The sequence below is a fragment of the Rhipicephalus microplus genome, chromosome 9 (genome assembly GCF_043290135.1).
Source record: "Rhipicephalus microplus isolate Deutch F79 chromosome 9, USDA_Rmic, whole genome shotgun sequence".
Classification (NCBI taxonomy): Eukaryota; Metazoa; Arthropoda; class Arachnida; order Ixodida; family Ixodidae; genus Rhipicephalus; species Rhipicephalus microplus.
In genome coordinates, this window is record NC_134708.1 from 73,938,028 (window position 1) to 73,963,192 (window position 25,165).

A 25,165-nucleotide genomic window follows, 5' to 3' on the forward strand; every position below is an offset into this window, starting at 1 on the left:
TTTTTCTTTGCAAAATGAGAAGTAAGTGGTTGACCAAAAGCACGCGGAAGAGAAACAAGGTTGTCACTGGTTGGACGTGTCGCTGATAGATCACCAACTGCACATACACATTTGTAGAAATTTAGGGCCTGAATTCGAAATCGTAGTCACATCAGTGTTTCGTCTTCCATGTTTTACCCCGACGAACCTGCAGGTGTTTCAAGCGTCACTTAATGCAGGTTTCGTCACCTGCAGGGTTCGTCATGCTCATAGACATTTTTCGAATAACCTTTGAAAATTTCAACCGCGCATTCTTGGCCAATATCCCGGAGTAAATACGTGCTACAGAGCAGATGGAAAAACAAAAAAAAAAGCATTGAAGGGACTTTGGTTTCAAATTGTAAATTTCACCAAGACCAAGAAACATTGGGACGAAGTGCAAAAAGTGCTTCGCTAAAAGAAGAACTTCGCGCGTTGTGCATGGTGTCCGCGAGGCGGCGGAGTGCTTTGGGCGCTCTCTCCCGACGTGGTAGGTGACATGCACACCTTGCACCTTGCCGAGTGCCCTTTGGGACCCCATTTTCCGGCAATAGTGTTTTACCACATCGAACTACATGATACACGTTAGCGCAGCACTACTATTTGTTGACGTCGCGAGGAGTGCTTTCTGAACAAGACGGCAATAAGACCCGACAACTAGCCTTAGCGAAGCTTCATGAAAAAACTATATATATATAACCTCGTTTCTTTTGGTTGGAGAACGAAGACAATGAAGAAGAGTAGGAAGCAATGAACTGTCTTGGATTGTTTCACTGTCAGAAATAATCATTGCTGAATCCCGCTATCAACCTGATTAGCGTCGTTACCTTTATTCGAAAATCCCCTTCTTCAGGCAACTACTCATTTTTGATTCAAGCCAAAATAAGACTAATTTTCTCCCCATGCCAACCTACAATTCGCCAATAACGAACGTGGTTCACTCAGTAATAATCTGAGACCATTATCATCATTAATACTATAGCGAATGTCACTTCTACTAAGGTCCCTAGATGAAACAAGTTTCCAAGGTAGCGACACCTTTCCCTTTCCTCTTCGCCTATGTTCCTGAAGCGCCCCCTAGAAGGTTTAAAACTTTCATCCAAAAGCGAATGTTTGCGTTCTGTTGCTACGGTGAATAGATGTAAATGAAACAAAATGGAATGAAATAAGACGTAGAATGAACAGTTACCTTTATGAACATAAACGGCACAACACAAGAGCAAGCGGGATGTGCGTTACTCAACCGGCAACGTTGTGCAGTTCTATACTTTACACCACTAGCCATGGCGTCTCGCGTAGTACATTTTAGTTCCACGGCCGCGGTATTTCGTCCAGTTCTAACTAGCCCACTTCTCCGATTGTGTTTTGTTCGTGCTGTGACACAGTGAACGTGCTTCTTGCTGGATCCTGTAAGTGGCCACAGGGCGTGACGTTGTGACGATTGATTACAACCGGCTTGTGCACACGCAAGAAAAAAAAAACTACGACCTGATTGGTACGAGCACTCGTCCAGCAGCACTGCGATGACGTTTTTTTTTTAAATGTGCCCATTTGGACAATCGTGATGCCAAGTGATTCTGATGCGGTGCTGGGAACTTCCTGAAAAGTGAGAGTTCTACTGGTGAGGTGTCTCAAAGCAGCGCGTTTCGGCTCAAACGGGAACTGGTCAAGAGTGAAATGTTTCTGAAGGTGCGTTGATTACAACCTACAGCTGCTCTGTATACGTGCATACCCACATGTATTTGTACCAACTGGCATGCACTAGACACGCATTAGACGCGCGCCTGGCGTTTCAATAAAAACCGACAAGTGAACTCGCTTCGCAGATCCGCGTCGACATACGTTGACGGAGTTGCACGAAAGCATTCGCGTGAAATGGTTCATAGTTGCACTTCATGGTGCGCTTCATCTCGGAAAGCACGAGGTAAGTTGAAGAGAGCGAAACCATTTTCTGTTGTTTACGGCAACGCAGCATTGCTGAAAAACGCAGATGTTGCATTGAACGAGCATGGCGAAACAATCTTGGTCGACTTAGCGCACACCGAAACGCTCCTCCTCTTCAGTTTATGTTCTGGCTTCGATTTTGTCTTTGGTCACGGCGAGAATCCGGCTGGAGCCATATGCGCATGCGTACTCGTTTTGAACCTTTTGCATAATAATAAATAACAACACCAGCCATTTGCAAGATCACGTGCAAGTAATGCACCAATTACAAACGCGGATAGCAGAGGACAAGAGGAGTAATCGAGAGAGTGAGGAGGATGGCTCGAGAACAATGAGTGACGCTACCTTGTTTCATCTAGGGACCTTAATTTCTACAAGCCGGTCCCCCAGAATGGGTAGGTGCCGATGATCCAAGGAGCATCATTATCATCATCAACAAACATCTCGAGTGCCCACCCGCCACGCGGCAGCAAGCGCGGCTGCATGCCCCACCTTCGACGCGTACATCACGAAGACCTCGAAGCAAGGTGAGAGAACACGTTACAAAACAGAAGATACTGTCTCGATCGATGTGCCACGAGTGACTTACTTTGACGTAATAATATCACGTGGGGTTTATCGTCTCAAAACCGCGATATGGTTATGAGAGACGCCATAGGGGAGGGCTCCGGAAATTTCGACCATCTGGTGTTCTGTAACGTGAAACGATATCGCACAATACATGGCTTTTACCGTTTCGCCTCCGTGGAAACGCGACCGCCCTGGTCGGGAATGAACCCGTGGCCTTTCGGTCAGCAGCAGAACACTGTAATTGCCAAACCACCGCGGTGGCCATGATTCGACGTAAGGCTGCTGGCCTGTCAATCTATCGGTTTGCAGCGTTTATCAAGACAACACCAACATGGTTATTGCAATGGTTAAGGAGATATGGCTCTGATTGATTGATTGATATGTGGGGTTTAACGTCCCAAAACCACTATATGATTATGAGAGACGCCGTAGTGGAGGGCTCCGGAAATTTCGACCACCTGGGGTTCTTTAACGTGCACCCAAATCTGAGCACACGGGCCTACAACATTTCCGCCTCCATCGGAAATGCAGCCGCCGCAGCCGGGATTCGAACCCGCGCCCTGCGGGTCAGCAGCCGAGTACCTTAGCCACTAGACCACCGCGGCGGGGCAGGAGATATGGCTCTGAGGTCAGTGTCTAGCACATAAAATGATGAGCACCTTTATCCCTGCTGAAAACAAAAACGTTGTACTGATTGGTGACATCAATAGTAACCTAATGGATACTGATAAAAACAGCGCCATAGCATATAGTGATTGTTTTCTTCGCTTCAGGCTGGACTCTCTAATTTCATCCCCTACCCGACTCTCACCCAGTGGAACTAATAATCTCATTGACCACGCATTAAGGAAGGACACCAACGCCAAGTGCAGGAATCATTGATGTGCTCATCACTGATCATCTTCCCCTATTTGTAACTTTCGCCGCAAATCTACCTCGTCATAACACGTGTCACTACAGTTCAACCTTCAGTCAAGATAACTTTATTAAGGCAGTGCCTGGTAGTGACTGGACAGTTATTGGTAACCTGCCGAATCCTTATGAAGTACTAGCATATTTCGACGTCTGCTCAATCTAAGAAAATATATGTTTCACCGTAATCCCTGGTTAACTGAAGGTTTGTTAACTAGCTTGCGAACAAAAATAATCTTTACGAAAAAAGTAATAACAGCCGTTTATTATTAGTCTGAGACTTAAGTATAAAAATATAGTAAAAAGTTGAATGACCTTTTGAAAAAGTCAAGACGACTTTAATATATAAAGAACCCACGAAGGCAAAAATTACCACAAGAAAAAATAGAAGCTCTTTACTGACTTTTTAAACAGACGCCAGGTTGGTACTGCAATTGAGAAAATCTGGCATGAACAGCAAATATGTAAAGAGTTTTGTGATATGGCTGAGTCAATCAGTGAATACTTTAATGAATTGTACAATGACAGGCCCAAAGTTTTGTCATACTCCCTCCCCCGTGGTACCCGTTCATTTTTTATGAGGTTTATTCTACTATCTTAAATCTAAGAAACTATATCTCTGGGCTAGACAATATATCAGTGTTTCACCTAAACTTTTCTGCACCTCACATTTCAGAAGCATTAAGTGATACAATTATGGACATTTTTAAATGTGGCCTGTTTTCTAGCTCACTAAAAGGCTGAGTTAACTTTAGTGCAGAAAAAACGGCAATACGACAGATGTCCTTTACTATCGCCTCAATTTTGTATTGACATCGATCAGCAAAGTTATTGAAACATTATTTCTGAAACGCATTAATAAGTATCGACATATTGAAGTGGCTAAAGCCTTGCCGATTTGGTTTCCGTCCAGGTACCTCTACGAATTTACCAGTACTTTCATTAACCAATTTAAAAAGTTTTCCATGGGTAACGGTAACTTTGTCGGGTCTGTATTTCTTAATTTAACAAGCATGTTTGACAACAATAGTCATAGCATCTTGTTTACTATATTAGAGTCCTTGGGTATCACTGGTTCATCCTTAACATCAATAAAAATTACGTACTTGATCACGAACAGTCAGTTTGCATAGGGAGTGTTAGTTCTAAAGTGAAAATAAATATTCATCAGGTACCACAGAGTTCCATTCACGGGCCCTTCCTGTTTTGTAGGTACATTAATGATTTACCTAGCTGCCTTACTGATTGTAAAGTTATTCTTCACACTGCCGATATGACTATTTGCATGTCGGATAAATCATTAACAACTGTGATCACTAAGCTGAACAACGAATTGACCACTGTTGGTAAGTGGTGTCGTTGAAACAACTTAATTTTAAACTCTCTTAAAATTCAACTCATGGTTTTTACAACTTCTCGAAAAGGGCTTCCATTCATGCCACAAGTGCCCATTGACCACCATTTTATTCCTTCACCTGACTGTGTGTCTTTTTAGGCACAAAATTAGACCAATGTTTAATATTAACTAACCACGTTGTTTTCGTTAAACAAAAAAAACGGCATTTGGTATAAGAGCACTTATCAATGCTCGCCCATTTTTAAAAAGCGATAGTCTTTCTTGGGGACCTACGACAAAAAAAAAAAAAGGTCTGTCTGTCTGTACATTTGTCTGTTTGTCCGTCCTAACAATACCTCAAACGGCATTAAACGGCCAACCCCATCCACAGTGCCCACCAATATTGCTCAAGGTTTAGCGTTAACAGTTGTGCGTTCGTCAATTAAAAAGCAATTATTGCGCATATCTGAGGCGCCATAACAACACGTTGATGTTTTGTATGTCTGCCTTTGTACTAGAAGAGGCACACACAAGTAACTTTAAGGACTGTAGCGTTTATCGCGCTGCGCTGACAGTGCAACGCGATGCTCAAAAAAGTAAAGGTTTCCAACGCTTTGCTACGATGACATGGTGGTGGCACCTGCCCGTCGCTTTACGTTCTACACCTTATTACCTCTGAGACAGGCGCGCATCTTTTTCCGCGAGCGCGCACGCCTTCCTTTTCGAAGATAACGGCCAGATGGCGCTCGTGCCTAACGTGCCTCGATGCGCTCGTTCGCCTCCGCTACACACTCGAGGTACTCTAACGCATTGCCTCCAGAATACCATTCAACGATTTTCTTGCACAGAATATCAAATAAACCTTTTGTTCACTCTCTCCAGACGCAAGGCTATCGTCTTTCGACGATATTTGCAGTGTAACATGCAGATTCGGGGCCATTTTTTTTAACTTGACGCCTTATTGTCCTTATACTTTGCCTTCATACATTGTCGCATCGCCTATGACATTACGTCTTGGGGAAATACATACAACACTGATATTTCATGCATTCAGCATATCCAGAATCAGGCCATTCGCAGTACTACCAAAAGTTCTTCTTATTCTAATGCTCGACCACTGCTTCGGGGTGACGCAATTCTTACTTTATCTGGCTTGATTGATTTGTGGGGTTTAACGTCCCAAAACCACCATATGATTATGAGAGACGCCGTAGTAGAGGGCTCCGGAAATTTCGACCACCTGGGGTTCTTTAACGTGTGCCCAAATCTGAGCACACAGGCCTGCAACATTTCCACCTCCATCGGAAATGCAGCCGCCGCAGCTGGGATTTGAACCCGCGATCTGCGGGTCAGCAGCCGAGTACCTTAGCCACTAGACCACCACGGTGGGGCACTTTATCTGGCTTGTTTAGTTTTCACTTAATAATAAAATTATTTAAAGAACTTAAGAAGCAGATGGAGTGTGAATTAATCTGCTATTTCTATTTCCCTGTGCTGCTCTCTGGCGTTTTGGTAGAGTTTGGTCGGGGTTGGGAGAGCTGCCAATGCTGGAACGAAGGCCTTTAAGACCAGGAGTCGTTTCGTGACTTTTCCGCTAGGGAAGTGCGCAATCGCCATGGCATCGTGGAAAAAACGGATTGATCCTAGATTACTCACAAACACTAATAAAACAAGCTTTGCCTATAATCACAACTTCCTTGTACCTAAATGTAACATAACCATGCAAAATGAAATCCTCCTCCGCGGCGGTTTATTCACGGAACAATTTGTCCTACACGCTAAAATCATCATCATCACTGCATACATTCAAACATAAACTAAAGAAATTGTATTGAACAATTAGCTTGCCAACAATAATTATTTCATATGTAGATATGTGCGCACATTACTCCTAAATATTTGTAACTTGAATTTGTATTCTATCAGCTCTATATTTACATTTAAACTAATTCTTGTGCACTTCAGGTGTAGCTTTGAAGGTGTTTTTTTCTTGTTTTCTAAATCTTCAATATATACTTTCCATTCAGGCTCTGTAAATGCTGCCTAATTTATTTATTTTTGTTTTATTGTTACCCGAGGGTCCCGCTTCAATCGCTCGACTTTGGGATCCTTGTCTGGTTGAAACTCACCATAAATCTTTGTATTTTGAATGAATAATAAACTGACCCTGAGACTCAAACTGGTACTTCAAGTACCACATTCACAACGTCTATAAACAGTAAAAGCTCCTAAATTTCAACTCAAAAGAGGCTATAAATTTGTTCAAATTATGCGAAGTTCTAATTATAGGGCAGGTGCTAACACCAACGGCCATCACACCCCAACGCGTGAGCAGAACTCGAAGAAGCCACTCCAGGAATTTTTCGCTTGGATTACGCTCTACCACACATACATAGTAGATGATTTCGTAATTTAGATGCGCGGAGTTCCAACAGCGAACAGAATAAACTGATAAGTGATACGACAGATTCCAGCAGAGACATGTATGTGAGCAGTGTAGTTCGATGTAAAACACAGAAGGCTATTTATGCTCTAATACATGTTTATTTACAAAGCAGAGTTAACGGAATCAAAAATAAAAGTTACAGTAATTTGTATTCGCGGTCATTTCTTCTGTTGAAGCTCCATCGTTTGCAGCTCGTCCAAGAGCTCCAGATTAAGGTCCAAATACTCATCTTACGAGGAATGCTTCTGTTTTGTTTCACATCTCTATTGGTTTGGTTTGGTTTGGTGTTATAACACATTTTCATCCCCCTGGGCCGTGATGTCCGAAGAGTGATAAAAACCAGGGGCACGTACTTCGAATTCAATGGGGCTCAATAGTTAAATGTGGTTGAAAGTTCAATAGGGTAGAAAGCTGGGCTAGTTGGTATTTCATCATTACTACATATGGCGAAGCATCGCCATTTCGCCTCACGACTTGTGTGTGCGCGAGTTTCGCTTCTTTCATGGTAATTAGTTTGTCTGTTAGTTTCTTTCTCTGTCGTTTGGAATGCATGGATGCATTTATAGGGGAATTATGGTTTATGAAATAAATTTAGTCGCGGGTTACGTGTCTTTTTTTTTGTCTCCTTGGTCTTCGACAAAAGTGCGCTACTTCGTCAAAGCTATAATGATACGTTTCTAATATTTGCCATAGCAGTTGCTTCTGTAAAGTTGTGTTCTTACAAATACCACAAAATTGTCATATTTGGATTACATGCCCAAACCACGCTATGATTATCAGAGAAGTAGTAATGGGGGATGCCAGATTCATTCCCAACATTGGTTTTTTTTGTAATAGAAACGTTAATCAAAGTGAACGGGCGTCCTTGCATTTCGCACCATCGAAGTACAGCCGCCATGAACGGGAGTAAAACCCACATCCTCGATGTCAGCTGTTGGATATTTTTAGCGGATCAGCCACCACAGCAGCTTCGGCCAAATCCAGGACACCTTTGTCGTAAAAAGAACACTATGCTAGTGAAATCACGTTTGGTGGCACCCTCCTTATGAACCTTTGCGGCGTGAGAACATTTCTGTCAACACATATCTCGCTCTTTTTTGTTTTCATTATATCAATGCCCTTGGCATTCTTATGATGCTAGCCATAGTTTCACGCATTGTGTGCTGTTTGGTCCCTTTCCTGCCATAAGTTGGCCCCTGTTCATGCATCCTTTCTTGGTGAATGCCACAGAGTGGGTCAGGGACGAAGGAAAAGTGTGCGACATAAGCAGCCGAGCGAGAGAGAGAGGAAAGCAACATAACGGTAACATTGATGTTCACAGGTCGACGTTTCGATCGGAGGCCGATCTTTATCAAGACCTGTCTCCGATTGAAACGTAGGCCAGTAAAGAGTTTTGGACAAGCGCACACTATTTTCCCATTTGTCTACGGCGACTCATCAATATATGTTCCACAGATGTAACTGCTGTGCCGACCCTGTCTGCGTTGTACCTATCGCGTTTTAACACATCGCTCTCATTAGTGAGGAAGAAATGCCCATACGTAGTAAAAAACAACAACAAATGAACGCAACGGCACGAAGAGCGACATCAACGGCGCAAGAACAAGGCGGGGACACAAAGCTCTACTGCGTTAATTATGAACTGCCAACTAGCCAATCATTCTCTCCTTTCAAGGAAACTCAAAAGGAACGCAAGGAAACAATGACATGTAGCCATACGTCGTTGAATCACGCCCAATATTTACCTAGCCCAGATTTTAGAAAAGGGAAGGATAAAAAAATTCCTACAGACTGTAATACTAACAGTGTGACCTTCCAAAAACTTCCATTATGTTTCAAAGAGAAACCGAAACGATGTCGTTGCCAGTTTTTTAGGCAACAATTTATAACAAGCCTGCACCGAAATGATAGCATACGATTGGAACTTGATGATAATGATGATGATGATCTGGGCGCTCACCAACAAAGGGGAACAGCCCAAGACCCGGGCGGAACTGAGTTTGCACGTGCAAACTACTTCTTTGTTTCCTTTGCTGTCGACGTGACGGCGACATTCAGAGAAAGAAGAAGAGGGAACGTGCGCTCGCGGCACAGGCGCGTGGCCCGTTGGTTTACCGAGCAGCGCGCTCTCAGCCGTCCGCTGTGTCAGCTGGCAAGCAGGAGCCACTTGGAACACTGTGCCTGCCATCCTTGACGAACCCGCGTTCTTTCGGCGACCTCCACGGTGGGGCCTGCTGGCTCCCGTCGACCGTCCAACGGCACGCACGTCCCCGCGGACCAGCGTCCGAAGATGACCGCCAAGGACCACATGCGTCAGAAGTTGGACGAGCTCATGGGCACCGGCTGGGACGGCGTCAAGAACTCGCTCCACTACTCGGACCCCAAGGTGTGCCGCTGCTTCCTGCTAGGCCTGTGTCCGCACGACGCCCTGGCCGGCACCAAGATGTCGATGGGACCCTGCTCCAAGGTGCACAACTACGCACTCAAGGCCGACTTCGAGAACAGCTCCAGGCTGTACCGGCCTGGTCAGCACCGTTTCTACGAGCTCACGGTACTTACATATCTTCAAAAGGTGAGCGCGGTCTTCTCGCGATTCGTCCTCGTATCGCGCTCATAGACGGGACGGGAGCACTTCTCGCCGCTTCTAGCCGTCAATGTACGGTTGCGGAACAGGAGAACGGTGCGCAAATTTCGTAAGAATAAACATGTAATGCAAGAAGAAGAAAAAGAAGAGTGGCGCAGTGATTATAGACATGAGCGCATGGCTACTAGCTTCCTAGCCGCGAGTTGCTTTGCCGTGGACATCGAATGCCGCGAACAAGCAACCATTGCAACTGTTCCCGGTAAAGTATTTTTATTGGTATATACTAACTGCTCTGATAACTATACGGATGATGCTCATTGCAGCGACGGAAACGTGGCAATTTTTCATTGAGCGCTGTCACTTCTTTGTTTGTTTCCCTGGGATGATGGCTCATACCCACTCCGGGGGATTGGCCAAGAAAGTGTAGTGCAGTTTTTCTGACACTTCTTCCTCCTTGACTTCGTTTTCTTCAAGCGCGCGCCGCAAACAGCATTGAAATTCCACGCAGCCACAAATTCACAAAATGCATCGTAGCTTCGTAGCTAACCTGATCGAGAAAAATATTACGCATGACTGTTTTAGGGCAGTCATGGGCCTGTTGCTATAGCAACACGGGAGTTCATTAATAACGCTGCTAGTAGTGCATTATGTAGGGAAAATGATTGTTTTTACTCTGTGAAAGACGCCATATGCGTATACAAATACCCAATGTTTTAAACACTCCTTTTTCTAAGCAGTTTCTTTCAGATGCGCTTCCTGAAAAAGAAATCGACAGGGCCATGTGTTCTATCACGGCATTGTATACCTGCAACAACCGCCGTTTAGTAAAATTTCTAGTTTCATTTGGCTATGTAGACCGCATTTTGTTTTAGACCAGAAAAATTTTGAAAAGTAAGGTTTTTGCTCTAGGAAGTAAACACGCTGTCAACAAGCATCAAACATTATCTCCTTTTTGTTCCCACCTTAGCTGCGGTTACGCATGCAAATATAAAAAAGAATCGAAGAAAACAAAGTTTAAAAGATTTTAAACAATCAAGAACTCGTCATTTTCACATGAATACCACAAAATTATTGGAAAGAATAATTGATTTTATGTTTTATTCAGTTCACGCGTAAGAACTGTCCAAATTTCAAAACTTTGCCATTTATGAGTTTCCTAAATAAAGTGCCCTTCTTGCTGCTAAAGTAAAAAAAACTGATCATGTTTGCAGTTCAGTATGCAACAAAGCACGTGCCGAAGTCATATGACAAATAACAGATAGTAAGAAATCACAAAATATATGGCCACTTTTTTTTTTTGCCTGTTGCGCAAACGACAAGCTTGGAACTTTTTGTTTACAAAATAGCGTTGCGCAGGCAATCGAGGTGATTGTGTCAAAGCTTAAGTGTGTTGGTTAGACATTGGTTACAACACATCTCAAAAGAAGAGGGTGAGGGCGAATGGCACTTGAAGATTAGATGGCATTATTTGCACAAAGTAAAAGTTGTGAAACTCAGAAGTTTTGACGCCTATAGTACATAGTGAACCGGTATTTCTCTCGAGTTGAAACCAACGCGTGATCTATCAAAGAAAAAAAAACCAAAGCGATTCATCCGAACTAAAACCTAAGATATTGATCCGTCACTGCCCTCCGCTTCCCATGGCTCTTTGAGGGCACTTTCAGAAACAAGAGAAATAAGGAATAATGAGCTGTGGAAATTTCAAATATAACAGTTACCAATGGCCGGAAAACTTGGAAGATAAATTTACATTTTGGTTTACGGACCTAACGCTGGCCTTTATTCACGAACGTGACTGGAAGATGGGAGGCATTTTCTTTCGCTGATCCTCTATGGTCTCCAATCACTGTATTGATCTCCCCTTCCCCTCACCCTAAATATTCCTTTACTTTCCGTTAGCATTACTCCTCTCCCAAGAATTCCCGCCATGGTGGTTTAGTGGCTGTGGCTCTCGATGGCTGCCCGAAGGTCGCTGGATCGAATCCCTGCCCCGGCGGCAGCTCTTTGACTGAGGCGAAAATGTTCAAAGCTCTTGCATTTAGATTGAGATGCGCGTTAAAGAATACAAGATGATAAAAACTTCGGGGTTCTTGACTATACGGCATCCCTTATAACAACATCGTGCTTTTGGGACGTCCAACTCGAACAATTATATTATAACTTCCTGTTTCAGTCCACCCTTGACTAGCGACGTGACGCGATGACGGCGCAATGTGACGTAATGTTATGTGGCGCCACAAAATTGAGTGATTTGTGACTCCGTGCTGAAGTCATCTGCAATTTTGCGACTTTTCGAGCTGTTCGTGTTGACGCCCCTGTGACCAACGGTCACTTTCATGTTTTTACTATGCATCTAAGGCTTTTATCTCAGCCTAGCAAGCAGTAACAGACAGCTACAACAATACTGTACAGCAAGCCTGACACCATTATTCTGTTGTTTTAGCACGGAGGGGGGCAGCAGAGGGACATTAACTTAAATCTCTGACATTTTAAGAAAAGCATCAGTTTTGAAAAATGCAACTTTCGCGAAACGCAAGCTACGGGCCTGCCGAAGACGGTATGCTCAGCACCCCTTCACTCATTGCAAAGATCCACGCGAACAATGACAAAACGTCATTTGTGGCCGTCTAGTCCACTTCATGTTTTTTTGGTTGACTGTGTTTCTCGTTATACTTTCTCGCTTGATTATTCGCTTACTCGCCGCACCGTTTGAAAGCTCTTTCATGTCGAGCTCGTTCAAGTCAGCTGCGGAGAATAGCGTCGTCTGATAATTTCACTCCACGCACAAAATGTTTTATGTTCTCTAAGCGTCGACAAAGGCACAGCATAGTTTCGCGAAGTATCTGTTAGTTTAAACATTTGCTCGTGTGAGCGAAGCGATCAACCAGCGGGGAGAAAGGTTCATTCGTCTGTGAGGCAACACCTTAAATTTCTTCGACGGTAAAGTCCTTCGGCCTTGTTAACATTTTATGCCATTGGGTGGTATTGCCACCCAGTTGAGCGGTATTAGAACTTCATTGCAGCTTCGTCCAAATGTCTCACGAAATCCTACGTGTTAGCATGGCTCTGAATACGTCCATGCCAGATCGCCTGCAATGTGCGATTGCAAATTTTGAGTGAGTACCACTGCGCCTATGTACAGTAGACTGGCCGTGTTCTATCGAGTCCAAATACGGGTACCTCTGTGTGCTTTACGTAAGCCAGTACACTTGCTGTTATTGTCAGGACATGCCAAGTGCCAGCATAAAGCGTTTACCTCATCGGTTTTTTTTTACCTTGCTTAGATGCACTATGTGACTCATAGAGGGTACGTTGTCATGTCGAGGGGCGGCGTCGTACGTAGGACAAGTGATGGTAAGTGAGAGGGACGGCATATATACTTAAGATAAGGAAAATGCCACTGATGGTTGCCCAGTTACGTAGGGTGATGAAATCCTTATGATCGCACGCGTAAAATACAATCCGATCACGCAAGCCCGAATAAATTGGTTATCATTGGTAGACATTTACGTTCTGCAGCGATTGTAGATTAAAATTATTGTTACTACGGTGCTCATGATGATATTGATTGTTAAAGTGAGTGAATTTATTTCCTGTCCCTGTAGTCTATGCGTGTTAGTATTACCTAGTGTTTATGAAGTTCTCGGTGTCGTCATCGTACCTCTTTGAACATGTCTTTGCAGGTGATTCGTTCTTGCGAGATTCTGGACCGGGCCAAGAAGGGCCGTCTGACGCGGTGCCAGTCGACGGCGCGCAACAATCGTCAAGGTGACAAGGAGGCCACGCTGAAGTCCTACGGAGAACTGGTCGACAAGAAGCTCATCGAGGCTGAAGAGCTCGGCAACGAGGGCAAGGTTCAGGAGGCGCTCACCGTCATCAGGGAGGTAGAACGACTAAAGCGACGCCGTAACAGACTCGAGAGGTGAGCATTCTTTCGACTTGGGTTCTTTAGACGTTGCCTGCTGCATGAATGCGAGACTGGCTGCGATACAAAATGCGGGGACATCGTTGGCACCGTCTAAGCGTAAGCATGAGAACCATTAACCCCGTCGACTTATGTAGCGAATGAAACCGGACACTGGACATCGTAGATCAGCGTCTGACGCTAAACAAAGGTTAACAACAAAGGACAAAGCGTACGTAACTATGCTCTGTTTCATACATAAATGGCTACACCATGGAAGCTATGCTTGAAATACAGTCAGCAAAATGCTCAGGTCCACGCGTATATCGCTTGGATTCGCAAACATGACCACCGGAAACGGCACTGCTGCGCGCTACTTGAACCAGTTGTGGAAGCCACGATATGAATGGGAACGCTATAGCAGTTGAAATAACTTATTGAAAGCCTTATAAACAACGAGGTTTGCTTATTTTTTGAGGTACGAAACATCTTGATTTATTGTTCAGTCTATAAATGAAAGGAATTTCTTTACAGGCAGTAGAATCCTTCAAATGTTCCTTTGCATGAACTCAACAACTGCGAAAACTGTTGATACAGCTACAAAACTGTTAATATAAAATGATGACCGTGACCTGTCTTGAGCTTCCACAATTGGTTCTGGTGATCACACTACTAAAAAGCGTGGCCCCTGTGACCGTCTACCACTGTTTCGTGACGACTGCTGCTCAGAAGATGACTTGTGAGTCTTAACACGGGGGACAGGTTCCCGTGGCTGACACATGAGGGGCTATAAAACAGTTTACTTGGTCCCCACCAGTTCCGCAAGAGTGTGGTTTTCACGTAAATGGCTAAACTACACTAGATCGCCAAAATTCATGAATCCCTTCACTATGGCGTTTCTTATATATATATATATATATATATATATATATATATATATATATATATATATATATATATATATATATATATATATATATATATATATATATATATATATATATAAACACGATTCCCTCTTAAAATCATCTGCACGAGCAGCAGTGTACGTCTCGCATAATTGTGAGCAGTGTGAGAATGATTATTAAGTTTTTTTTTTAAGAAAAAGAATACTTAGCAGCTGTGGATTCCGACTTGGTATAGCATTAGGTTTGGCCCAATCGACTGTCACAGCATCACAAAGCTTTCAATCAAGGATTAGAGGTTTAAACGGAGCATGGAGCATTCATTTTAAGTAGCTTTCACGTTTTCCCTTACAGGCTTCAGGGTGGAGGGTAAAAGCTTCAAAAACTATGCGCCATGTCTCAGAATAGGGCTAAGAACCTGCTATTACAATACGAGCCATCAACTATGCACTTCAGGGGCAGATAACGTTGAGCTGCTCCCAAAGGTGTTATTCATGAAATAACCGTCTCATTGTTTTGCGTTTTAATAGCCTGCAATAATCGACAATGCTTTCTTTTCTATAGTACCCACTACATTTTCTTAGGCCAGCGATTGCGCTCTTTTGTCAACATTTTTCGACGTTAAATAGCTCAACTCCTTTCACGCGTGTTAAGAGAATTCTCCCGCAAGTAATAATTTACTGTATCTTTAGTTGCCTTTGTGTCCATAATTATGTTGCATGCCTTCGAGAACATTCAGTGAAGTCGATGGTTGGCCTCATCGGTTATTGCTCTTACAATGACACAGGCTAACGAAAAAAACATGGCACGTGTGCAAACAACCCCGAATAACTGATACAGTACTTGTTATACCATAATAGGGCATAACACGGGCTGCAGGCATCTGGTGGGTTAGCGAACTTTAAAAAATGGTCATCATTTGGAGCCACAATAGTCGCTGACTCCCTCTTACCTTGAACAGCCAGATTTATCACAAGACCAGTTGAATTGAAGTGAGCATCTCCTACAAGATGCGTATAAAAGGAAATCACCTGAGAAATACCGCACTTGTAGCTATCTGCTATTATCAATTAATTGAATTAGAATTGGTAAGTCTCGTGCGAAAAAATTCGTGACATTAGAGTGCATATGCTTCGCTATTCATTCATTGTATGCATTCCAAGGGCATGCCTATTGATGATATCACTGTAAAAACGTGTTGGTCTTGTCACGTGTAGGCCTTTGCTGTGGACATCGGTAAGTATGACACTCCACGAACAATACTTGTGTGCTTAGGAGTTTGTATGACACACTTTATATTGCTGGTACCTCGTCGATGCTTCCAATCAAGCGACCTGATTGAAAGAATTGACCTCAGGTCTTTTTTACCGAGAAAACTTGAATTACTGCGTAAGTACATGTCCCTCAGAGTTGCATGAAATTCATTTTTCTTGCCCGAGACTGTAAGTAGAGGCACTTTTCTGGGGTCTGTTTGGAGTGGTTGTGTGCTTGTCTACGGACCATCTTTGTTATTTGTGTGGTAAATGCATGCCTGTGCTTGTGGGGAACCTAACCATACCAAATATTCAACCGCTGGCGTTTGCTTTGCTGTGGTGAGCTTGCTCTGTTGTACCAAAAGAAAGAGCTATAGCTTAAAAAAAATTACGTAATGCAGAGTTTGCACGTGCCATCACATTGGATTTTTCAGGCGATGGGCTTCAGAATAATTGCGAGTAAGGGAAATGAATATTTTCGCTGCTTTGATTGTGGCAGACATTTTAGGATGTCTATGCAGAGCGTTGACGGCGATATTTAAATCAATTAACTTTCTTTATTAGCCAGTACAGGGAGTCTGGTCTAATAAAAGAACGGCTGTCCTTCCTACGAAGAGGGCTTTACCACTTGCAGATTTTAAAAATCGGCTTCTGGTAATATTTACGGAGCTTTGCAATTCAAGCGAACTCATTGTTGGAACCAAAACTCGAAGCTCGCACGAACGCAACTGCGATTGCAGTGCTGTTAGTTCTTCTGCATTTGCTAACTTACGTGCACCACACGTGCTCCTATCGTAAACAAAATCCACAAAACCACGAAAAATGGGTCGATAGATGGTTCTCACAACGAGGCTCCAGCCTGTGATTCTGAACGTCTCGGAACAGTACGGCCGTTGTGCACTTACAAGTTAAGGTTTGAATTTTGTCGACAAACTAAGTCACATTTATTTAGTCACTCATGGTTGCTAGCAGCTGCTTTTGCGATACCTGGAAGTGGCAACAAGCTCTTCCCAGAAAAGGCTGAGAATTTTCTCTTTGACCGAACCACTTGTCTCCTATAAATAAAACGTTCCTTAACTTAATTTCTTCAGTACTTTTTGAAGTGATGCCTCACCTTATTTTGAGATTACTGGCGCCACAGAAATATTATGACGGAAATGCGATAAGATCACATTTTTTCAAACTTGTGAGGATCATCGAGCAAAAACCCTGCATGTTCAGATGATAGCCTACATACAAGAAAAGACTGTGGCATGCAAGGATGGCAATGAGCTCCAAGGTTTACGCAGTAATGTCGTAAACTTTAATGACAAGCTTGTGTAGTAAAAATGAAAGTAGCTCTTGTTCCTAAGCAACAGTGCATGGTGGTGCATGACGCGTGGTGGCCTTCTGAACCCGAGTTAAATTGTCGTCGTTCAATGAGAGCTGTATAACGGCCAGTTTTTCGTGTTCTCTATAAAAGCTGCGTGCATAACGCCGATGAAAAAATAAACGCTTCCACCCCCCCCCCCTCACGCAAATTATGTGTGCTGCCGTCTAACACTTCACTCCTCCGTACCGCCCTGGCGCACCACCTTATTCTTACCAGGGTGCTGGACCGCAAGTCCAACGAGCCTGTCAAGGAGCAGAAGCAGAACATCTGCGAGGAGTGTCAACTCTGCATCGGCCTCGACGACAACGAACAGCGCATCGCCAACCACTCCAGCGGCCGACTGCACAACGCCATGCTCGAGATGCGGCGCAAGATCACCGAACTCGCCACCAGCCTCGAGAAGTCGCAGATGCCGGGTGACTGGGCGCGGCTCGACGCCGCCCAGCAGCTGACGAAGCAGTCCACGTCTCGTCTAGACCTGGCTTCCACAAGGGCACACAGCTACTCGCCCAGGTCTTCTAGGTCCGACAGCCACAGCAGCAGCAGCCGCAGTCGCAGCCGAAGTCGTAGTAGCCGGAGGTCCTATAGCTACGACTACAGCAGCAGTAGGCGCTCGTCGACTTCTCGATCTAGGTCGCGTTCCAGATCCCGCTCGACGCATAGAGCTCGCTCCCGGAAGTCTCGCTCGAAGCCGCACCGCAAGTCGCGTTCATGGTCCTCACGACGCAGGTTTTCTAGGTCTGGCTCGGGGGGCCGGTACAGCAGCAGCTGCTCGCGCTCATCCTGCAGCCGTTCGCACAGCAGGTCGCGGAGCTTCTCGAGCTGCAGCCGCTACTCTGACAGGTCACGAAGTCGTGGAAGGCACCACAGTCACTCCCGGTCCCGGAGTCACTCCCGGTCAAGAGGCCGTCGTGGTCATCGAGGACGTCGTGGAGATAGTGAGCCCCGGTCGAGCACTCTACGCAAATCAGATGGATCAAAGGAATCTCCAGACAATGCCGAAGAAAAGCCAGCATCAATGTCTACGCAGTCTCCTGAAAAGGAGACGAAAGAATGTACCACGAAGGACCATTCCAAGCGATCTCGCACGGAAGAAACCGAATCGCCGGAAAGGCCAACCTATAAAAACCGTCCCTCACATCTTGAGACGAAAGGAAGCGAGTCTAAAAAGCATACTATGAAAACAAACATCACCAAAAGGACGGACATTTCGGGACCGCTTTTTTCAAAACAAGATTCTCGCAAAGATGACCGTGCTTCCGCCGCCACAGGAGGAGGCCCATGTCCGAAGGACTCGAACTCAGACATTGCAGTAAAAGCAGAGAACACTATCTCAGATACCGCATTTAACAAGCTGAAGAAAAGAATGGTGAAGTCCAAATACACCCACGAAGGCGATATTAAGGCCAAAGAAATCGAGACATCTGCTTCATCTGAAGAAAACGCTGCGCCAGCCACTGAAGCCTCGGACCATGTAACGCAAAGCAAAGTGCCTTCAGAAAAAAAGAAACCAAAAGAGAAGACAAAGATTGTTACTGCTGTCAAAGACTGGAGTACTATAAAGAAACCAATGATCAACATTGCGAACATTCGGCATTTCCAATTGGCGCCAGGAAACAAGAAAAACACGCAGAAGCAACAGATCGAGGACGAAGTCACTGCGGGGCAGGCGCCCAGGAAGAAACCGGACCTGCCAGCTGACGTCGATTCCGCATCGACGAAGGGTCAGGTTGAAGCTCCTGAAAACGACGTGAAAGACCAAGTGCGACAAGATCAGAACGATGCTCAGAACGAGAACGTGGGGACAGACTCGCAGCGCCCGTTGAGGTCCGCCAGTGATAAGGAAGACTGTGTGAGTGAACTTTCGGAAGGTGAAATTCGCAGCGAGTCGTCGAAAATGCAAGGGGATTCAGATGATAACAGCCCCCGTTCTGACAATCTCGAGGAAGAGTTGGAGGTGTTTTCAGCGAAGAAACGACGCAAGGGCGGGAAAACGAAGAAGAAACGTAGATCACCGGTAAGAGAGTCGGTGCAAACAGAAGACTCTGGCGACGAATCTGGTTGCAGCGAGTCGAGCTCTTACTACCAGTTAGTGAAGAAGCCCAAGAAGAAGTCTGTGAAGGATAGAAAGAAGGCAGTAAAGAAAAAGACGAAGGCAGACACCTCTAGGATGTCACGCAAGTAAGTGTCAGCTATTTAGAATCTTCTAGCAAGCTTTGCTTTTTAACACAATGACGTGAAACCAACCATGTTGCAAAAAGTAGGGCGACGGGGGCATCAAAAATATTTCTGCGTTCCCCGTGGGCGAAAACTTTAAATGGATGCGATTAGCAAAGAACTATGACTCTGTGCCGTGATGAATGCCATTCCAACTGTTAGCTCAAAAAGGGACGAGAATGAAAAGTGACGTAGACATGGCGAAAACACGCGGTGTCCATGATGTATCTAGTATGAATAGTAGTGGACACAGAAGTGGGCACAGCGTTGCGTCCGTGTCACTTTTCGTCCTTGTCCCTTCTTGCGCTAAATGCTAGAATAGATTACCAACATGCCCAGGCATACGTTCGATCAAACTCAGGTCTGCATGACAGTTGGTTCTGCCTTGGAGCAATGCAACAGTTTGATACTCTTAAAAACCTTATAGGTATGTAGCCTGAGTAGTCGCCTTAACACATGCAATTTCGCTTGGCAGAAGCTTCTAGAATCATACAGGACTTCGCAACATGTGGATCACTCAGCGGGCGAATCGTTTAAAAGCCCAGTCATCACAAAGCGCATCGGCATTTGCAGCAGCATAAACAAAGTGTGCAGATGCCTATCTATGCGTATCGCTTTCATAATGCATTGTGGACACTTTGACAATTCGCAAAATGAATGATGGCATGGGACAAAGTTTATGACCTTTTTATCTTATAGGAAAGTTCATCACCTCTAAGCGCGCAGACGCTTGTTACCGTGCAGCGTGGTTGAGGTGAGCAACAAGCAGCGAAGTCTGGCCAGAGTATGAGACAGCTATGCGAATGGGGCCAGATTACGTTTTTGCATTGCATTCTTGAAGGCGAAGCTAAGGATAGCTCATTTATTTAGATCAGGCTACGAAGTCGAAGCTGATGCTGGAATGGCGACGAAAAGCTTTATCAAGGGCTGGTTTTCAACAGAACTATGGCATAACTTCTTATGCTTCTTCTGCAAACGTTGAGATGCCCGATGATTCAAGCAATCTTGTTGTACGTAACGGGCCATCACCTCCGAATACGTGTCTGTATAGACAATTTGACGGGCGGTTTTAGTGTCTTCACGTCGGGCTGTTCATCTTTGTGTTTCGTATCTTCAAAAACTAAACAGACAGTGTTACGGTAGATGCATACGCAGGAATACAGTTGGCTTGCTGCGTACGATGTTTAAAGCCATGAAGAAATCCCGTCGCAATTCGCAAAAACAAGAAAACATCGACAACCCAATATGGCGGCACCAAGGTGTCTTAAGAAAAGTAGTCATAGCGAGCCGGCTTGCACGACGTCGAGGTGCGAACTTTGATTCTAGGCAGCATAGATCTATTTAGTGACAACACGCAGCACAAGTTTTAATATACAGTAAATTACTTCTTTCAGCGGCATTCTGAACAATGGCATCGACGAGTAAAGTCATGTTTAATGCATCTACTACGCATTCACTAAGACACCACCTATATCTGGAGTAGGTCTACGTTGTCGTTCAATTAGGATAAATATAAAATATAATAAAAACTGAATTAGCACGAGAGTTATTGGCACATCTGCTTTAGGACGAAACATTTATTATTGCGCAGAAGCACTAGGTTTTGAAACAACGTTCATGACCTTCCCTTGATCCAGGACGTGGTTATACCTGACCATGGTTTTCGCATAAAAACACTAGATTTCACACCACTTGTTTCAGGGAGTGTGTCGAAAATCTCGAAAATCAGAGAAATGTGATACCTGTTTTATGCCATAAGAATTACTTCTGTAGCTTCAGAAAATTTAAGAAGGCTAAAAGCATCATTATGGATAGTGAGTTAAGAAGTGTACCTATTCACTGGTGAGCTTGGGTGGTTATGTCAAATAGGAAAATTGAAGTCCGTCATGCGAAGAAATCACCGCTGTGTTGATATATGGAAAACTTGGCCTCTAGTAATTATGTGGGGCTATAAAATTCAACCATACTAAGTGGCCAAACTGAAGCATCGCTGAGAGCAACAAGCAAACGACTTAGACGACGTCACTGTATCGTTACAGGAGTGTAGTTCTTGCGCTTTCGTGAATGTGTGATGCGTGCTGCGATTGCAAGCGCAGACCACACACCTACACAGCGGAGTTGGTTGTTGGTTGACGCTTGCCCATGGCGGCTTCAGCTTCGCAACCTTGTTTGGTTGAATTTTGTTAGTGCACAATTATTGCTAGAGGCCGCTTTTTTGAAATCACAAGGCTCCAACTGGTTCCTCGCGTGAAGGACTTCGATCTTTCCCTTTCACATATTCACATAACTGAGCCAAGTGAAAGGATGATTATTTCAACTTCCGTAATGTCCCAAATTACATCTTTATGCAAGTTAAGATGCCTGCGGCTACAAAAGTATTTCTGAAAACATAGAGTTTTTCGAAAGTGTGCATAACGTCAGAATGACCCACCTGTTGTCATTGTTTCTATGTATGTCATCGGTGACACGAAGGCAACTCCTGGTAAACTCGGTTGACCTTCATACAGTAGGTTAACTCCACAGTAAAGCCATTTTAATACTGCCTTGATATTTATTGTGCCTGTTGCCTCTACAAAAACAATCTGCTACGCATTCCATAGGTGCTATGTTTGTTCCTTTAGCGCAATTCGTGCAAAAGGCATTGCGTTATACGTTTAATAGGTTGATGTGCACCTTACAGCAACCATAATTTTGAGAACCAACATTAGCCTTGAACAAAGGTACAGCATGCGACAAATTAAATAGGATTAAATCTTGGTACACCTACTGTCACATTCTTGACAATGCCCAGCAAAGACACGCTTCTCAAATGCAGGGCCGTCGTACGCAAGTCGAGGCGTCACTCCCGGTCATCTTCGGAGGAAGAGGATGACGGCGACAGCGAATCGTCCACCTCGTACGACTCGCCATCACCGGCGAAGCACACTAAAACGAAAAAGAGCAAGAAGAAGTCGTACCGTAGCCCGGTCGCGAAGAGAGGCGGCTCCAAGAAGTCCAGGACAGGCTCCACTAAAGTGAGGAAGTCTTCAAAGAAGAACAGTACTTCAGCCGGAAAGAAAAGATCGAAGGTGTCGCTCGGCACCAAAGCTTCGTCGACGAAAGCGAAGTCGAAGAGGAAGCACTGGAGTGACTCATCGTCTTCTTCGTCGGCAAGTGACTCGCCGGAACGCAGGCCGAAACGCAAGCTGAAGACTGTCAAGAAAGGCAAGACGAAACGAAAGAAGTACAAGTGAACGAGAGGTGGATTGCGTTTTTCAAAGCGTTGTTAAGGAGTGACGCATTCAGTTGTATTAACGAAGACAAATGCTCGTAGACAAATGCTGCAAGGACAGAAGGTCTCGGCGCGTTCCAGTATGATGCGACATGTGTGAGCGCGAGTCTTTACCCGCAACTGCACATGTGAGGAACATTTTTAACATCGACAGCATAGGTCTCTATGCATGAAAATGTTTTTTTTTGTTGACTGATGGTGACGGACGTGGGACGTGAAAAGTTTGAAACAATCTTGGCTCGCTAATACAGTTCGAAACAGTAAAACACCCAGATAGGTACCTCGTAGTGTCGCGACTGTCAGCGGCACCAACTGATCACTACTACAAGACAAAGCCCTGAAAGCTGGTGTGGGAACTGTTGGCGCCGACAGAGCTTCAACATTGACGCCGAAAGAATTTTTAAAGAGCCTTTGTTTTTGTGGATCATTCAAGAACGTCCCTAAGTTTAAGTCAGCTCAAAAGCTTTGTCGCAAATGTACAGGCAGCTGTTGGAGTTTGTGTCTGTGTGTGTGAATGTGCGAAAGCAAACTGCTGGAACTGCTAGAGCTGAAGCTTGAAGCCTGTAAAGTGTTGGGCGCAATTTTTGGCACTTCTACTATAACCTTTTTTTGCCTTTGTGTTCAGTTTTTATGTATCTTACTGTATAAACTTGTCAAATTTTTGACAATACATTTATGTACCGTTCAGCATGATTCCGCCATGTAGGCGTTGCAAAAGGGGCCGACGTCGTGAAGCGTTTTGTCCCTAAGCTCTCTTCACCATGTGCGAGCCAAATTTACTGATATATCAAAGATCAGAATTTGTTTATTTGTACGCCTGATAACAAATCCATCGTAAGATGCTTTAACGCAATAATGTTATAGAACCGTTTCACCAAAGCTCCCCTTCTCTATCTATCTATCTATCTATCTATCTATCTATCTATCTATCTATCTATCTATCTATCTATCTATCTATCTATCTATCTATCTATCTATCTATCTATCTATCTATCTATCTATCTATCTATCTATCTATCTATCTATCTATCTATCTATCTATCTATCTATCTATCTATCTATCTATCTATCTATCTATCTATCTATCTATCTATCTATCTATCTATCTATCTATCTATCTATCTATCTATCTAGCCAGCCACTTACGACTTTTAGCTCTCCAGGCCATTCCGAAAATGGTATCGATACCAAACTTGGTATGGCATAACATGACTGTATGAAGAACACATTTGACTAGTCATAACAAGAAAATCATGGCATGTATGTCATCAATGTCATGGTATGGTATGACATGATTGGTATGGTATGGTATCACATGATGACAAACATGACAAACAGGTACGGTATGAAATGATTGCATGGCGAACACAAGCGCCAAACATGAAAATCATGACATGCATGTCATGTAACAACATGACTACATGCCAAGCTTATGATGCGCTCGCAGGCATGTCGCTAGCGTCAGATATACGAGATTTGTTATTACGGTACGTGAATGGATGACCAAGGTATGTGACTGGCGCAAACATGATAATCATGAGATGCGTGTCATGTAACAACATGACTACATGCCTCACTCATGATATGCTGGCGGCCGTTTCGCTGGCGTCACGTATACCAAATTTGGTAATATGGTACGTGAATGGATGACGACGGTATGTGACACATCCAAACACGATAATAACGACATGATTGTCATGAAACAACATGACTACATGCCACACTGATGATGCGCTCGCGGCCGTTTCGTCAGCTTCACATATACCGAAATTGGTATTATAACGTGGCGCCAATGAATGACGAAGGGATGTGACTGGTGCAAACATGATAATGATGAGGCGCGTGTCATGTGAGAACATGACTACATGCCACAGTCAATGCGCCAATACATTTCGATGCGAGGCGGTGCGCATGCTCGTCGGCGTTCATTTTGTCGCGTCCCGCCGGCGTTGGCACACCAGGCGCCTGTCCTGCCATATACTCACAGGCACGCGCCGCGCTGCGTTGCTTTGACGCATGCGCGTTGCAGTGCGTCAGGGATCCCTCCATCACGAAAAGAGGGAGACGCAGTGTTGTCTGGGTAACGCATCGGCCCCAAATGCAGCAGGTCGCCTTTCGCGCCGGTTGACATCGGGCCGCACCGACGGACACTGTCGCGCCTGGTGTCAGACTATAGAGTGCTCGCGTTTTGCTAACGTAGCGTCACTGTGCCCAGTGTGCGCGAGCGTCAACGCTACATTGAAGTATAATGGGCCCGTCATGACCATATATACCATATTTTGTGTTACGTGACGTCAATGAATGACGAAATATATGACTGGTGCAAACAATGTAATCCTGACACGCGTGTCATGTAAGAACGTGAAAACATGTAAGTCAATATGTGACATGTAAGAACGTGGCCCGCTAATTGCGTGCTCACGGCCATTTCAC

General features: G+C 44.4%; 2 protein-coding genes across 2 annotated transcripts; both read left to right on the forward strand.

The window, feature by feature from the left end:
- The first annotated feature begins 9,372 nt into the window (after positions 1-9,372).
- LOC142772098 (putative RNA-binding protein Alsin2) lies at positions 9,373-9,843 on the forward strand. The gene has a single exon (XM_075874234.1). The coding sequence runs from the start codon at positions 9,517-9,519 to the stop codon at positions 9,841-9,843; it is 327 nt and encodes a 108-aa protein (XP_075730349.1). The 5' UTR covers positions 9,373-9,516.
- Positions 9,844-15,834: 5,991 nt separating this feature from the next.
- On the forward strand, positions 15,835-22,772 carry LOC119164769 (uncharacterized). Its single transcript, XM_075874495.1, has 4 exons — positions 15,835-15,855; positions 15,977-16,008; positions 17,461-19,425; positions 22,277-22,772. Exons 3-4 carry the CDS (start codon positions 17,597-17,599, stop codon positions 22,692-22,694), a joined length of 2,247 nt encoding a protein of 748 aa, XP_075730610.1. The 5' UTR covers positions 15,835-15,855; positions 15,977-16,008; positions 17,461-17,596; the 3' UTR covers positions 22,695-22,772.
- The last annotated feature ends 2,393 nt before the right edge of the window (positions 22,773-25,165 follow it).